The sequence below is a fragment of the Drosophila biarmipes genome, unplaced genomic scaffold (assembly GCF_025231255.1).
Source record: "Drosophila biarmipes strain raj3 unplaced genomic scaffold, RU_DBia_V1.1 ptg000017l, whole genome shotgun sequence".
NCBI lineage: Eukaryota > Metazoa > Arthropoda > Insecta > Diptera > Drosophilidae > Drosophila > Drosophila biarmipes.
In genome coordinates, this window is record NW_026114535.1 from 528,338 (window position 1) to 546,611 (window position 18,274).

The 18,274-nt window shown below is 34.1% G+C and overlaps 1 protein-coding gene and 1 long non-coding RNA gene across 15 annotated transcripts in view; one reads left to right on the forward strand and one right to left on the reverse strand.

Moving 5' to 3' along the window:
• LOC122817994 (uncharacterized) overlaps positions 1–18,274 on the reverse strand; it is a 271,976-nt gene that overhangs the window by 93,153 nt on the left and 160,549 nt on the right. The window lies entirely within an intron of this gene.
• LOC127012038 (uncharacterized) overlaps positions 1–18,274 on the forward strand; it is a 100,024-nt gene that overhangs the window by 50,084 nt on the left and 31,666 nt on the right. For 2 of the 6 annotated variants that reach the window (XR_007765462.1, XM_050890157.1), the window contains exons 2-3: positions 2,516–2,628; positions 2,684–2,700. The exons of 2 other annotated variants lie outside the window; for them this stretch is intronic. Coding sequence is in view for 3 of the 4 variants with exons in the window: in XM_050890157.1 (XP_050746114.1) it covers positions 2,516–2,628; positions 2,684–2,700 (130 nt within the window). In the remaining variant the exon portion in view is untranslated. The remainder of the gene's footprint in view (positions 1–2,515; positions 2,629–2,683; positions 2,701–18,274) is intronic. 2 more of the 6 variants (XM_050890158.1, XM_050890156.1) reach the window with 1 other exon arrangement.

Genomic DNA, 18,274 nt, shown 5'->3' on the forward strand with positions numbered 1-18,274 from the left:
TGTAAAGATAAGCAACCTGCTGAATTTTAAGCCGATCCCTCGGTTACCATTGTTAAATTTTTTACATCGAATCTATCTTTTATACTTTCCGATTGTTTTCTTTAATGCTGACTAGCTAAAAAATTTTGTTGTTTTACTTTTTATTTTTAAAAAGACTCCAATTTTTATAATAAAATAATATTTATCCTTACAATTCTGTCCGATGGGGTCTTCTTGAAGTTTGCGAAATATTCTTCCTTCTTGTCGGTGCGGTAAGGTGTTGGCGTGGGAATGCCCTGCAGCCCTTCCATCCTTCTTTGGTATTTCTTCGGATTGTTATCTGGTTTTGTTTGGTTGCTCTCAAAGGCTTAACAATTGAAGGCTTAAAATTTTTTCTTAAAATTTTTTTTGGTGTTTCAAATATGTTTTGGTTTTATAGTTTTGTTGATGTTCATGATTTAGGTCTTCAATCAACATTTAAATCAACTTAATGTTTTTTAGTTTAGTTTCAGTTGTTGGTTGCGGAAAGTCCATTATTAAAATAAATTTTTTATTTCCATAAATTGTTATTATTTAAACATTTGATTATTTAATTAATTTTATGAGTAGTCTTAGATTTAACAAGAAAGGAAGGTAACTTCGACAAGCCGAAGTTTGTATACCCTTGCAGTTATAAAAAAATCAATAATTTTATGAAATTGAATTCGAAATTCTTTAAAATATAAAAATGTATATTTCCAATAATTTAAGATAATATGTCAAAAAGCCCTAAATCTATAATTTGTTTCATATTATTTCCCACCAATTTTCGGATCGTTCCTATATGATACAGTCGTCCGATTTTGATAAAATTTAAATCAAAATTCAAAACCAAATGAAAAATGTTATTTCCAAGCGTATGAGGTTATATGTTAAAAAACATTAATTTTCCGACTGTTCAAATGACAGCTATATGATATAGTCGTCCAGTTTCGATAAAATTTAATTCGAAATTCTGAACTTATTAAAAAATGTTATTTCTAAGCTTAGGATGTTATATAATTTATAAATATAATTTTTTTTTAATTTTTTTCCCGATAGTTCCAATGGAAGCTATAAGATATAGTTGTCCGATCCGGCTAGTTCCGACTTATATACTACCTGCAATAGAAAGAAGACTTTGGGGAAAGTTTCAACCCGATAGCTTTAAAACTGAGAGACTAGCTTGCGTAGAAACGGACGGACAAACGGACGGACAGACGGACGGACGGACGGACAGACGGACAGACAGACAGACGGACAGACGGACGGACAGACGGACGGACAGACGTGGACAGACATGGCTAGATCGCTTCGTCTGTGACGCTAATCAAGAATATATACTCGTACACTTAATGGGCTCGGAAATGTCTCCTTCATGTCGTTGCAAACTTCTGACTGAAATCCTTATACCCTCTGCAAGGGTATAAAAACATAAATTTTTATTTTTAAATTTTATTTTATTGGTGTTTGATCTTAATTCACTAACTCATATTACATCAAGACACTATATAATAGAAGATATTACCGATCGCGGCTTCACTCCAATATATACTGGCTTCTTAAATCTAAAGCCTTATCCAACGAACTTCAGCCAAAAGCTTTTCTTTTTCAAGCTTTCATTTATTTATTTTTCTAGCGCTAAAGTAATTGTTAACTAAAAAATAAAGCACTAGTCATAATAAAAAATGTACAATCTTACAGAAAGTTTTACAAAATACATTTAAGTTTTGATATCATTAGTATCAATAGTAAAATTTTCAATTCTTATCTAGTATAGTATTGAAATTATTGTTAGCTTTGTGTGGTTGGTTGGCTGTGGGTAAGTTATTTTTTAACATTAAAAGATACAACATCTGAGGATGTTCTGTAATTTATACGTGAAAAATTCCCTTCCGACGATATTGCAGTTGAACAATTTCGATTTTCATATGCTCGTAAGATATCTTTTTTTAAAATATTTGCTCCGCCTGACATTTTTAAGGTTTTACTTTCTGAAAGCTTTTGGCTTAATGATGGTTTAGTAATTAAAGAATTTGTCCCAAATAAACTGAGAACAAATAACAGGCCCTCCAATGTGTCAAAAAACTAAAAAATTTAAAGTTGGCGTTCAAAATGTTAGGGGATTAAATATGAAGCTACCCAAGCTTTATGCTGACTCCTCTGCATTTACAGAAGATATTTTAGCTTTTACGGAAACTTGGCTAAAAACCAGGGATATCCGACTCTGAAGTTCTGGCTAATAAATTTAATACTTATAGGACCGATCGCCACTCACGTAGAGGGGTCGGTGTCCTGATTGCCGTTACCTCTAGCCTAACATCTGAAAGAATTCTCATTCATATACCCAATGAAATTGAATTTCTAAGTGTAAAAGTTTCTTTGCAATCTTTATCTGTTTTTGTTCCATGTTCTTATATTCCACCTGGTTCTGACCTAGTAATTTATGAGCACCATCTGTCTGCAATAAAATCTGTTTTATCCCTTCTTTCTAACAGAGACCTTTTGATTGTTTTAGGTGACTTTAATCTACCTGATATTTCTTGGTCTCCTCCTACTGACTCATTTGTCGCTATGCCGTTATCCGCCCATGATCTTGTGAATGGCCTTTTAGATTTATCGTTACAGCAAGTAAGCTTTATAAAAAATTCCTTAAAAAGACAATTAGATCTTGTGTTTGTTTCAGACCCGTCTGAAATCACGGTATGTAGAATTGATGCTCTTTTTGTAACTGAAGACCCATATCATCCAACTATAGAACTGACAATTTGCCCCCTGCTCTGATACCCTCTTTCCTTTAGTTTCTCCAACTAAAAAGAGATGTTTTCGTAAATGTAACTATAATAAACTTAACGATATGATTTCTCATTATAATTGGACAGACTTGTACAATTGTACAGACATTGAAAGTCCCACTGAATTATTCTATACAGTCTTAAATACGTTCTTTAATGAACGCGTACCTGATCGGTTTCAAACCTAAACAGACCTCCTTGGTTTACCGATGCGCTTCAAAGACTTAAAATTTTAAATCTAACACTTACAAAAAGTATAAAAAATCGGGTAGACCAGCAGATTTTTCAAAATATGTTGTGGCTCGAACAGATTTTAATGTTCTCAACAGTCATTGCTACTCCATGTATCTAAGTCGATGTAAATTTGAATTTTCAAACGATCCGAAACAGTTTTACAATTTTGTTAATGCCAAGCGTAAGGCATCGGCATTGCCTTCATCGGTAAGTCTAAACTCAATGGAGGCATCGACGGATTCTGAAATGGATGATTTATTTTCTGAGTTTTTCCAAACTACTTATAGTTCGACAGCTTGGTCAAATTTTAACTACCCTAATCCTAGGGCAAATTGTATTTTCTCCCCTGTAATCACCGATAGCTCTAAATTTTTTCTAAATTGTCGGCAATTCCTAAAGTATTTGAACGTATTATCACTTCTCATTTGCAACATTTATGTTCCTCGCTTATATCACCGTGTCAGCATGGTTTTGTTAAGCGAAGATCAACCACCACCAACCTTCTTGAATTGTCATCTTTTGTAATAAATGGGTTTAAGAAAAAAATGCAGACTGACATTGTATATACAGATTTTAGTAAGGCCTTTGACTCCGTTAACCACTCACTTCTTTTATTTAAATTAGATCAGCTTGGATTTCCTGGTAATTAATTATCTTGGATTTCATGTTACTTGAATGGTTGGACTCAGAGGTTTATATTCAAGAATGCTGTTTCAAAATTGATCTACGTGACATCTGGAGTGCCCCAGTGTAGTCATTTGGGCCCTTTGCTGTTTACTTTGTTTATTAACAATCTGCCCTCAATCATAACACATTTTCGTGTACTAATGTATGCTGATGATGTTAAGCTTTGTTTATCATATAATGATATAGCGTCGGGATTTAACTTACAGTCGGATATTGATTGTTTTCATGGGTGGTGTGAGTACAACCTTTTAAATTTGAACCGCCTAAAATGCAACGTTAGTACTTTTTATAGGGGTACTCCTACGTTTATCAGTTACATTCTTAAAAATACGCCACTTGACCGTATTTATTCAGTTAACGATTTAGGTGTTCTTCTTGACCCTAAACTTAAATTTGACTGCCACATTATGTCCACTGTTAACAAAGCCATGAGTGTTCTTGGGTTTATAAAGCGTTGGTCAAAAGAATTTGATGACCCTTATACGACCAAATTATTATTTACCTCCCTTGTCCGTCCTATTTTGGAATATTGTTCGTCGGTTTGGAGTCCACAATATCAAGTGCACATCGACCGTATTGAGTCGGTACAAAAAAAATTGTCTTATTTGCCCTGCTTAGTTTGAACTGGGATCAAAACGTAAGGCTTCCTTCCTACGAGAGTAGATTACAATTGCTTAATTTACCTACACTTGTAAATCGTAGAACAATGCTTGGTACTATTTTTATACAAAATCTTATAAGAGGTGACATTGATTCTGCAGAACTTTTAAACCGCAACTTTTAAACATTCAACGTTCCCGTTAGACTAACACGAAATTATTATCCTCTAAATTTGCCACGATGTACATCAAATTTTTGTCTGCACGAGCCCTTTCGCGTTCTATGTAATAACTATAATAAACTTTATCATTTAATTTGCATTTCAACATCCATCCCGGTATTAAAAACTAATATTTTAACTCATTTGCTTAATTCTTAGTTATGCCTTATATTTTCATTTGTGTCCCGTCTCCATTTGTTTTATGTATGTATCTTCTTCGCGAACTCCCATTTTTTGCCCAAATTGATAAAAGGACCCGCGCGTAATAAAATAAACTGAATGAATTTTTTTCTTTTTTGGTTTTTGGAGGTGTAGGTGAATTCACAAAGCGCCGTCACAGCTATATGTCCAATTTGTTTTTTGTAACACCTACGGACTAAACTCCTCCCACTTCAACGGAAAAAAAAGTAAGACCTAGGAGAAGTGCTACATTGGTATCAGCGCTACATTATTTTTTAAAGTAATTCCAACAGCTTTTCTACTACAATCTGCAACTGGAAACTTTTCTAAAATGGAATCCTCTTCAAAAAAATCCTTACATACACCCAAATCAAATGAACTTATAGGCTCTTCATAAAAGCTAGAAATCTCAGAAAATGTCCTGCCTTCCTTATCTTCTATAAAAGAATCTATTTTAATAGGAACTATTTCCTGTATAAAACAAAAATTATATACTTCCACTTAATGTACAATTCTTTATTTTTAAAGATTTACCTACTACTTTAATTTGTTGCCCTTTTTTATTTTTAGACTATCTTCGCATATTTTCCTATATACACATTTGTGTGGGTTTTCGGACAAAACGCTTTAAAGTTTGCAAAAAGCATTTAAATGCGTGGGACGAATCATTAATCGGATCACCGACTACTTTAATCGTATCGCATATATGAAGCAAGCCGAAAACGTAAAAAATTCTGTTTTCTCATTCTCATTCATGCTCATTCCTGTGTGTATCTTTAAGAGCTATGTACAATCCCAGTATATGATAAAAACTGTCTATACTCTGTGGCTTTTCAGCTTCAAATTCTTTTGGACTATTCCTACTCATTGATGTTAAAATTTCTTTTCTTTTCCTTTTCAATTTTTGCTACCTGCAAGCATTTTGTACAGCCAAGGCTGGATGTATTACTAGGCGTGCCTGTCACGTTAGCTCTTGCAGGTGCTTCACAAATAATAGCTCTAAAACTTTAAAAAAATGTTCTTATTTAATAAAGTGACCCTATTTTTAAATATCGGAAAGTTTTCTAATAAACTTGTCTAAAAACTCAGTACTACAAAGGGTTTATTTTACCCATTAAAACACTTATTGGCAAAACAGGGAAATTTTTAATATTGTTTAATCTAATTAGAATCGGCCACAATTGGGCACGGGAACTATTAAATAACGGAGGTCCGTTAATATAAATCTCAATGCTTAAGAATTCAGGAATATCTTCTAAAGCTGCTATTTTATTTAATTGCTTTGTTAAGCCGATATGCAAATAAGAGCACTTTAATTTATAAAATAGCTTTTTTAAATTATTAATTGCACAACTTCTTGTTGGCTTACACTTAATTTAATTTAATTAGTCATTGTCGCTACCAACATCTGCCATTTCCTGCGAATGTAAATGATCTGTCCCTTCTTTTTCATGTTAAGAAGTTAAAGAAACACACCAATTTTAATAATCGATTTGAAAAATGATCGTGAACTACAAACAAACAAAAAAATAAAAATTTTGACATTCTGTAAAACGAGAATACAATAAATAATTAAAGACTAAAAATACGCTTCAAATAAATATTTGCTGTATTTGTTGTGTTTATTTTCATTTTTTAGTTCATTGTTAAAAAAAAGTAAAATAAAATAGCTTAACATATTGAACAATTTTCGTTTTGATAGAATTCACTTAGCAAGTTTCTTATACGACACTTAACTAATTATTTATTAAAATATTACTCGTTTTTTGCGTAGAAGTGTAAAATCACTTATATAACATTAAAAAAATAAAAGTTCCAAAAACAACTTAGTAATAAGGTGTTGAAATTGTTTCCTTATGTAAAAACAATACTAATCCAATAAACAATTTAATTTCTGCACTGATAACGAAAGAAAATCATAAAAATATATATGCTTGAATTCGAAATTTGTTACTTATATTTAAATTACGGAAACTTGGCTGAAACCAGAGATATCTCACTCTGAAGTTCTCTCACACAACTTTGATACGTATAGGAGAGATCGCTACTCATGTTGGGGTTGTGGTGTGCTGATAGCCGTTACCTCTTGCCTATCATCCGAAAGAATTCATTCTCATATCTCAAACAATAAGAAAAAAAAAAGATAAGCTGAGAAGCCAATAAGAAAAAAATATATATTTAATTAAAAAAATTTAACAAAAAAAATGTAAAAATACTATAAATCACAGTTTATTTATCTTTTTTTATTATTTTTTGCAAAAAAACTTTTTCTCAGGGACTGAAAATTAAAGACGTCCCAAGCGTCTTATCCAAAAAGAACGAAAAAACTGTAATTGCTTTTTTGTATTATTAATTCAAAAACACTTGTTTGGTAAAGAGACGAAAAAAGACGCGTGCCTTCCAGAGCACAACAACAACAACGGTTTTGCTATTATTCTTCCAAAATTCTTTTGCATTTCATTTTATTGATGTTTTCGAAACATCGGCAACATCAATGTTTTTCCACCTCTAAGGCACATAGAGGAATATTGGCGAATTTTAACTACATATGTACATCACTTATTTATTATTTTAGTTATTTTTTTGGTGGTGTTGGTGTCAGTTTGGAACATGGACAGATTTTAAATATTAAATATCCGGTTGACGTAGGTTTCGTTTTTACTGTTTTATTTGTAACTTCTATTAGCTCAATTTCACCATGTGCGTTCCTCTCTTTCCGCTTGATCAAAATGTTAACGTACGAGTATTCTGATCTTAGCGTAATCTCTAGCTCTTACTTATTCTACATTAAATCGTAACAGCGGAATCGGTACTTAAGCCTCGTCCTCGATCGTGGGCTTCTAATTATATAAATGTTGTTCTAAAATATTATACATTTTAGTTAATAAGAATTTATATACAATATACGTATAAGATAATTAGAATAAAATATAATATATAATAATATATAAGTAAATAAACTTAGCATATATATTATGATTATCACTGATTACGCCAATTTCCGCAAACCACATGCTTCTACAACCCCATCGTAAGGAATTTGACTAATTTGACAATTTTCAATATATTTATTACATATCTATCGATTGGCAAAATCTTTTGCAAGATATATGGTCCACTGTACTTCGGTACAAACTTTTTATTGTACCAATTGTGGTGTCAATGTTTCGCATTACAACAAAATCGCGTTCTTCAAATTCTATATGATTCTTATGATTTTTCTGAAAATATTTTTCGCTTTTGTTCTGACACTGTTCTATTTTATCTGAAAAGTTTTTACGAACATTTCCTAAATCCCATGGTGGTATATCATTTCTATCACCTAAGTATTTTGTTAATGCGTCAATATTACATTCTCTCTGCTGAACTCCAAATAATATTAACAATTTGGGTAAATTCTTTGTAGTCGAATGCACTGAATTATCGATTGCATATTCGGCCCCGTCTAAAAGTTTGCTCCAGTCTTCATGCTTAATTTCAGTTATCTTGCTAGCATCGCCTTTATTGTCCTATTGACCCTCTCTCTCTACATGACCGTTCGCTTGAGGTGACGCAGTTGCTACCTTCACGTGTTCGATATTATTTTCTAATAAGAATTTGGCAAATTCTAATGACGTAAAATATACCTCTATCACTTACAATTCTACGCGGTCGACTATAATATTGAAAATATTTCGAAAAAAATGTTTACTTCTTTTGTACTGGTTAAATTCACCGGATACAATTAAACAAATTTTGTAAATCCTAGCAAATGTTTCTTTTTTTTTATATAGCTGAGGGCAAAGGTCTAACATGACCTATATGTAATGTATGAAAAAGAATTGGTCGCCTGGGTATATTATAAAGTGTTCGATTATTCGATGCGATCCATTGGCCAATTCTAAAGCCCTTCTGACAGTGCTCGAATTAATTCGTCCTTTTGCTAGGCAAAAAACTACTGCAATACAATCTGTTATGTTATGTAAAGCTTTCATACAATGCTTCTAGTTTTGTTGCTCCTTGTGAAAAATAGGTGAAACCTATTATCATCCTGCTTGCTTTGCAATTAGATTTCTCCAAATCCCTCGCTACTTGCGTCGCAATGAAATTCAGTTTCTCGATTTGGGTTGTACAATGATAATAAGGGAAATGAAATCAATTTGTCACAAATTTCATACCTAACGCCTATTTTTGTGAGCTCGTGCAATGGCTTCGCTATTTTTGGGCAGCCCCCTAGTGCTTGGTTATATGACCGCCCTCGAATGCGTGGGAACTGCAGTGTCAGCATATTTGATATGTCCGACCCCTCCGACAGCCAAGTGAACATAGTAACTCTCTTTTTTTTATATATATACACAAATATACATAAGCGTCCACCGCGGCTCTGCCGGCGTCCCTGCCGACATAGCCGGGCGATCTTAGCTTTATGCAAATATGTAACAGAATTCAGAAATCAGAATTTAAGAAGGAAAGCTTGGGAGCGATTCGCTCCCAACTCAACAAAAAAGATCATTTTAACACTTTATATCCCAAATTTGGTCATCAGAAATATATCATTTCAACACTTGGCGACTGTAATAAGTGATAATTACACAGAAAAAAAAACGGAAAATATGGGCCCGCAAATACAAAATTTTTAGTGTGAGGGTACGTGCAGTAAACGTGGACAGACGTTTAAATATTACCCAGAGAAGACCCGTGTGAGTGGCAAGCCGCTCCTTACACCTTCGTGGGAAAACAACAAGTAAAAACTGTGCGATGACCGGCACCGTTACCGCCTGAGACCAGAGGCCCAGGACATCAGCAGCAGAATAGACAAAATAGCTTGTGTAGCCAACACCGGTCCCGTTCGGCGCTCCAAGGTGGACCACGGGAAAGTGAACCGACATCGCTCCCAAGAGCATCCAACATTAATTTTTTTATATATTTAAGCATCTGCGATGCAAAACTAATATTAATACTAATATTAATAATATTGTACAGACCAAGCAGCTGCGGGTCTTCATTTATTTTACCTAGGTAGGGATACCTGTAAAACGCATAAATACCTCCACAAAAAATAATAATAACAACATTTTTATACGTACGAGAACTAAAATAGCACCTGTTTAAAAAGAAATTAAAATTATAAAAAAAAGTGTGCGTTAGAATTACATTGACCCATGAACCAAATTTTGAGAATAGGGTACTAACAGAAACAGAGCAGAGTCTCTATTAATTCTAGATTTTGAAACGAATATATGAGTAGGTACAACCTTGAATTCTCCCCACTTATTCATTGCAGCGGAATGCAAAAAACAATAGTACTGTCTACCGTAAGAAACTATAAAGAATTCTCGAAAATAGACATACACCCAGTGTTAGGACACTTAAATGTGCTAAAAATTATGCACAAGTAATCACAAAAATTTAAAAATTTAATATGGAATGGGAGAATCAAAAGAAACATTTTAAAAGTCTTACAGATGCGCAAACAAAACAAGAAACAGTAGATAAACATGCCAAAATTCTTGTAGCTACTTACAATCAGGCAAGAACCCTAGTGCATGAATATAGTGCAATAATAACTAAAACAAATTTATCAAACTTATACAAAGTAGTGTTTATTGGAAATTTCATTGCAGATTCTAAAACACCTTTGCCCGAATTCTAAATACAACAACTAAAACAGCAATTCTTCAAGTTAAAGTTGAACCCTTTGATAATTACGATATAATTAAATCTAATAAAAACACAAACAAATAAGAGATTTTCGAAAAACTTAACAAAAATTGTCCACCTCTATACGTACAGAATTATGTACCAAATAAGGGGAATAAGGGGAATATTCGAAATAGAAACCAAACCCATAACAACTAATAATTTCTAAAGACAAAAAATATGAATGAAATATGATACACCAGTATATATAAAAAATTACAGAAATGTTAAAAACGAATGCAAAAAACAATAGTACTGTCTACCGTAAGAAACTATAAAGAATTCTCGAAAATAGACATACACCCAGTGTTAGGACACTTAAATGTGCTAAAAATTATGCACAAGTAATCACAAAAATTTAAAAATTTAATATGGAATGGGAGAATCAAAAGAAACATTTTAAAAGTCTTACAGATGCGCAAACAAAACAAGAAACAGTAGATAAACATGCCAAAATTCTTGTAGCTACTTACAATCAGGCAAGAACCCTAGTGCATGAATATAGTGCAATAATAACTAAAACAAATTTATCAAACTTATACAAAGTAGTGTTTATTGGAAATTTCATTGCAGATTCTAAAACACCTTTGCCCGAATTCTAAATACAACAACTAAAACAGCAATTCTTCAAGTTAAAGTTGAACCCTTTGATAATTACGATATAATTAAATCTAATAAAAACACAAACAAAGAAGAGATTTTCGAAAAACTTAACAAAAATTGTCCACCTCTATACGTACAGAATTATGTACCAAATAAGGGGAATAAGGGGAATATTCGAAATAGAAACCAAACCCATAACAACTAATAATTTCTAAAGACAAAAAATATGAATGAAATATGATACACCAGTATATATAAAAAATTACAGAAATGTTAAATACGATATTTCGGTAATATCATTTTTACATTAGAGGTATAACTTTGTTCTAGAAAAAATAACAATTATAAACACATTTTAGATATTATTCTTAAACACTTAAAGCATACTTTGCCTTGGGGAGTACTTCAACCTGGGACCTTCAGCATCAGAGACAGGCACCTTACTAGCAAGTCTATCGCTTAACATTTTCCGAGGGCGTTAAGTTCAAAAGACATGGAAACCATGTTAGTGCAAGCGAGACAATATGTTTGAAGTAAGCCAAGTCGAATTTTGAATAGGTCTATTTCGCTTCCACTCACGTAATTAACGCCGCCATATTTCTCTATCCTCTCTTTTTCAATGTCAAGAAGTATTCGAAAAGAGAGAATTCGAGAAAATTAAATTTTTTGGTATCAATTTGACATTATTTCATGGTAAAATTGATATTTGTCGAAAAAACAAAAACTTACCATGCGCATATCAAATTGATCTGGACGCATTTTTTTTCTGTGTAGAAAAACTAATTAAAGATAAAATAGTAGAACCATCAGTTTCAGAATACAACGGTTCATTAATAATAGTCCCAAAAAAATCATTACCAAATTCCAATACAAAAAGGTGGCGTTTAGTAATTGAATACTGTCAAATTAACAAAAAAATCTAAGCAGATATATTTCCACTACCAAGAATAGACGATATTCTTGACCAATTAGGTAGAGCTAAATACTTTTCTTGTCTAGATCTAATGTCAGGATTTCATCAAATAGAGCTCGAAAATACGTCTAGAAATATAACGTCATTTTCCACGAGCATAGTTCCTATCGTTTTACACGATAGCCTTGGATTAAAAATAGCGCCAAATTCTTTCCAAAGAATGATGACAATTGAATTTTTAGGTATCGAACCTTCTCAGGCATTCCTGTGTATGGATGACCTAATTGTCATCGATTGTTCAGAAGCGCACATGATTAAAAATTGTACAAACTTTTTGATCTGTGTAGAAAAAACAACCTTAATCTGCACCCAGACAAGTGCACATTTTTCAGACACGAAGTGACCTTCCTTAAACACAAGTGTACTGAAAAGGTATTTTGCCAGATAGTACAAAATTCGAAGTAATAGAAAAATACCCAGTTCCAACGGACGCAGACAGCTCTAGAAGATTCGTCGCATTTTCCAATTACTACAGACGTACTATTAAAAAATGGTTCGATTACTCAGGTCACAAAACTAGATTATGTAGCATGAACGTTAAATTTGAATGGACAGATAAATGTCGACACGCATTCGAGTACCTAAATCCAATTGATGAAACCCACATTATTGCAATATTCCTAATATTTTAATAAAGAAATTTTCATAACAACAGATGCTAGTAAACAAGCATGTGGAGCTGTTCTTACCCAAGAACAGCGTCAATGACGCTCATCTACCAGTAGCCTATGCATCAAGATCTTTTACGAAAGGAGAAAGTAATAAAAATACAAAAGAACAAGAGTAAGGAGCTATCCACTGGGCAATAAACCATTTTCGACCATATATTTATGGAAAATATTTCACAATCAAAACAGACCATAGGCCACTAACCTATTTATTTTTAATGACAAATCCAAATTCAAAATTAACACGAATGAAATTAGACTTGGATGAATATGATTTTACTTTGGAATATCTTAAGGGAAACTACAACCATATAGGCGACGCGCTATTAAGAATAACAATAAGAGATTTTAAAAATCTCTAGACAAATAATAAAATTTTGAAAGTCACTACCAGAAATCAAAATAACCAGAAAAAGAAAAAATAGATTTGCCTAGGCAAACTCTAGATAAAGCTTCTCAGCCCAACGTATACGAACTTCGTACTCAGAAATAATTAAAAAATGCTATTTCCAAGCTTAGAAAGTTATATATTAAAAAACACCGAAGATTTAATTTTTTTTCAATTTTTTCCCCGATAGTTCCTATGGGAGCTATAAGATATAGTTTTCCGATCCGGCTGGTTCCGACTTATATACTAACTGCAATAGAAAGAAGACTTTTGGGAAAAATTCAGCCCAATAGCTTTAAAACTGAGAGACTATTTTGCGTAGGAACGGACGGACAGACAGACGGACGGACAGACGGCCAGACGAACACACAGACGGACATGGCTAGATCGACTGGTCTAGTGACGCTGATCAAGAATATATATACTTTATGGGGTCGGAAACGTCTCCTTCACTGCGTTACAAACTTCTGACTGAAATCATTATACCCTCTGCAAGGGTATAAAAATATATAAGAAAATGGCCTAAATGTCAAAAAGACAACAAAACATACAAAGACCCCATTAACCATTACCGAGACGCCACAAACGGCTTTCGACAGGGTAATTGTAGATACGATCGGTCCACTACCTAAATCTGACTAAGGAAATTAATACATAGTAACGCTTATTTACGATTTAACTAAGTACCTGTAGCAAGACCAATCCAAAACATAAGTACGATCCAATAAAGACGTTCATTACAGACATGGGAACAGAATACAAAAATTCGATAATTGAAGATCTATGTAAAAACGTAAATATCAATTACATAGCTTAAACAGCACATCATCACCAGCCTGTAGGAACCATGAAGCGAAGCCACAGAACAGTTAATGAGATCATACGCTCATACATCTAAGTTGATAAAACAGATTGGGATGTATGGTATACATCGTATATTGTTTCAACACAACACCCTCTATATCACATGACTTGTGTCCATATGAGTTAGTTTTTGGTAAAACATCTAATTTAGCTAAACACTTCAATAGTATAGATAATATAAAACCATTATATAACACAGAAGATTATGCTAAATAATCTAAGTTTAGAGTAGAACAAGCATTTAAGAGAGCAAGATTAATGCTAGAACGTCATAACCAAAACAAAAACTTAACTATGACAGAAATATTTTAAACTTTGGTTTAAAAATAGGAGACCAAGTTTTATTGAAAAATGAAACAGGGCATAAGCTAGACTTTAAATATTCTGGACCATATACAGTCGAAAGTATAGAAGAAAAAGATAACATAGTAATTTTTCATAAAAAAAAAAGCAAACAGTTCCTTAGGATAGGTTAACATTTTTTATTTCATAATCACTTTAATTCTCTTATTGTATATCACGTATGGCCATACTCAATAAGAATCATAATTATAATGGAAGAAAAACAACAACAAGAAAATAATAATAGATATATATATATATATATATATATATATTACTTTTGATTCAAAATATTACTTTCTGATTCGAAAAAAAAATAATAATTTTAATAATTTTATAACAAAAACAACAAAAATAAATAATAATAATATTTTCATTTATATTAAAAACACGCCTAGAAAATAACTTCATAAAATTACGTTATTTTTAAAAGGGAATGAGAGGTAGTATGTTAACATAATGCACACTATACTCAGTGTTACGCATCGATTTAAGTACAGACACATTATTTGGCATTTTTGCTTTTGGCCACAATAACAAAACATAAATATAGAAACCAAGCAGCCCCCGAGTGCTTGGTTATATGACCGCCCTCGAATGCGTAGGAACTGCCGTGTATATAGTAAACATATTTGATATGTGCGACCGCTCCGACAGCCAAGTGAACATAGTAACTCTCTCTCTCTCTCTCTCTCTCTCTCTCATATAAATACACAATTATACATAAGCGTCGACCGCGGTTCTGCCGGCGTCTCTGCCGACGATCTTAGCATTATGCAAATATGTAACAAAATTAAGAAATCAGAATTTAAGAAGGAAAGCTTGGGAGCGACTCGACGGTGCGCTCCCACTCAACAATAAAGATCATTTTAAAACACTATATCCCAAATTTGGTTATCAAAAATATATCATTTCAACACACTCTTCTAAAATTCGAAAATGTTCATATCATGTCTTTGAACCTATAGCAATTAAAGGTTGCAGAATTAAATTAATAAATCTCATGAATGCTGCAGGTGCATTCACTTCTACTAATCTCCTTCTTTCATTATGAAGGTCTCCTTGGCACAGAGTGTATGGGTTCTTTAGACTTAAGTCTTAGCCTCATATCATAGCTATGTTGGATCGCTGGGATGTTAGATAAGCATAAGTAATTCAATTTTATTATTTCATTGAGCTCCGATGTTTATCACTCAACTTCGGGTCAATATTAAGACTTTCATCATCCTGAAATACAACTATTTCATTTTATAAAACATTTCTTCAAAGTTTTTATTGCTTTCTAAATGGTCACTGTTTTGATATGTTTCACTATTCTGAAGCCTATTTATTGGTTCAATATTCACAATCCTTTTCAATGGTTCACTGCCAATGGTCAATCTATTTAATGTCTATAATTTCTTTTATTTTATCCTTAAAGATCAATTTTATTCCAAAACCTTACGGCCTAACAGAATATTAGTTGCAACATAATTGTTGGGTACATCAAAAAATTAGATTTCTTCTTCTATGTTTAGAAAAACGAGTTTCACAACTATTTCCGAATTTTTTTTCGCAGCGTGCTGAATTAGATTAATAGCGCTTCCAGTATCGAACATGGCAGAAAGATGGGTTCCATCAGGCCTATGTTGACAATCAGTGTAAAAATATACTCATACCTGGCTAATAATCTAAATAAACATATTCTGCTCCACTGTCATCCCGTGTCGGCTGGTTGTTGGCTGCTCCCACCACGCTAGGATTACTTGCAGGCTTCTGTCCAGTTTGGAACTTTGGAGGAGGAGTCCAATGGGCTTTCAGGGATTTCAGCCACCTGGTAACCGACAACCAATGCAAGCTTGCGCAATTGCCTTTAAGTTGCATTTGCAAGGAACTTGATTTCATTGGCTTGTAGCACCCCCAACAATTTGTGACTTGTCCATTTCAGAATGGCGTCGTACCCTAACGTAATGTAAGGAAAACAAGAAATGAAGGTAACTTCGGCAAGCCAAAGTTTGTATACCTTTGCAGTTATAGGAAATAATGAACTTTAGTAAGACCATGTGAAATTTTTAAGGATTGTTGCTGGCTTCAGTGATATTAAGGAAAAAAATTAATTTATTCTTTTTTAGACCATTTTTTTTACTTCTATATGTTAGAGTAATCCGATTTTTATTAAATTGGATTCGGAATTCTTAAAACTATTAAAAATAATATACCTAATATTATAAGATATTATGTCCAGAAGCGCCAGAGCTATAATTTTTATACCCTTGCAGAGGGTATAATGATTTCAGTCAGAAGTTTGCAACGCAGTGAAGAAGACGTTTCCGACCCAATAAAGTATATATATTCTTAATTAGCGTCACTAGGCGAATCGATCTAGCCATGTCCGTCTGTCCGTCTCTCCGTCTTTCTGCCCGTTTCTACGCAAACTAGTCTCTCAGTTTTAAAGCTAGCAAGATAGCTTTTCCAAATGTCGAAATTCAGAACTATTTAACAAATCTTAATTCTATGTGTGGAAGGTTATATGCTGGTTCCAACTTATATACTACCTGCAATAGAAAGAATACTTTTGGGAAATTTTCTGCTTGATAGTTTTAAGTCTAAGAGAATAGTTAGTGAAGACGATCAGACGGACGGTCAGACTGCCAGACGGACATGGCTAGACTCTTCTAGTAAAGGTGATCAAAAATATATATATACTTTATGGGGTCGGAAACTTCTCTCTCACTACGTTGCAAACTTCTGACTGAAATCATTATATACTTTTCCATTTTACGAGATCCTAGACGGACAGATGGTTAGGCGGACATGGCTAGATCGACATCACTATTAATATATATATATATTTTTTAAGGTAAGAAACAACACCTTCTCGGTGATCAAAGATATATTTTCTCTTAGAAGTATCATTATTTAAATAATTCACAATTTCGAAATAAAATTTAATTAAAATGTAGCTTTCATATTATTATTAGGTGGCACAACAATCCGATTCGGGTTTTGGCCGACCTCAGCGCCTCCCTCCACGCGCCTCTGTTCCTCGCGCGCCTTCTCCAATCGGAAATAGCCAGTGCAGTCAGGTTCTCCTCCACTTGGTCCTTCCATCGGAGCTTTGGTCGTCCCTTTCGTCGTCGCCCGTAGTCGACCCTCGCTTCAAACACCTTCTGAGCTGGAGATTCTTCATCCATACGCACAACGTGGCCGAGCCAGCGCAGCGTTGTATCGTGATGCGCCGGACCACGTCCACGTCGTCGTACAACTCGTACAGCTCGTGGTTCATCCGAATACGAAAGTCGTCCCCAATCTGAACGGGACCAAAGATCTTGCGAAGAATTTTTCTCTCGAACACTCCAAGCGCTGCTGGAGTAGCACCTATTGGCAAGTGTGATTCTTCGCTTGATCTGTATGATATGGTAATCATGCTGATTCCCCGGTAGTTGGCGCATATCGTCGGATCACCTTTCTTCCGAACGGGACAAAGGACGCTGAGATTCCAATCGTTGGGCAGGCTTTCTTCTAGCCATATTTTGCACAAGAGCTGATGCATGCACCTTATCAGCTCTTCGCCGCCGGCTTTGAACAACTCTGCAGGCATCCATCAGCACCGGCTGCTTTGTTGTTTTTGAGCCGCGTTATAGCGACTCTGACCTCGTCATGGTTAGGTAGTGGTATATCCACATTGTCGTCGATTGGTAGTATCGGGCTGCTTCCTCCAATGGCGGGATTGGTGCCGTCATCGCCTGCTAGCAGCTTGGAGAAATACTCCCTCCATAACCTCAGCGCTGCGTATCCGTAACCAGATTTCCATTTTCATCCCGACAGTTAGATGCTCCGGTCTTGAAACCCTGTGTCAGACGGTTGACTTGTTGGTAGAATTTTCGAAGATCATTCCTGTCATGTAACACCTCAAGTTCCTCGCACTCTCGCTTTTCTTGCTCCCGTTTTTTCCGTCTGAAAAGTCGCCTCTCTTCCTTCCTTTTCTCCCTGTAACGTTCACACTTAGCTCGCGTTGCGCCAGACTGCAGCTTTTTTCTGTGGTCGACACTCCATTGGTTCCGT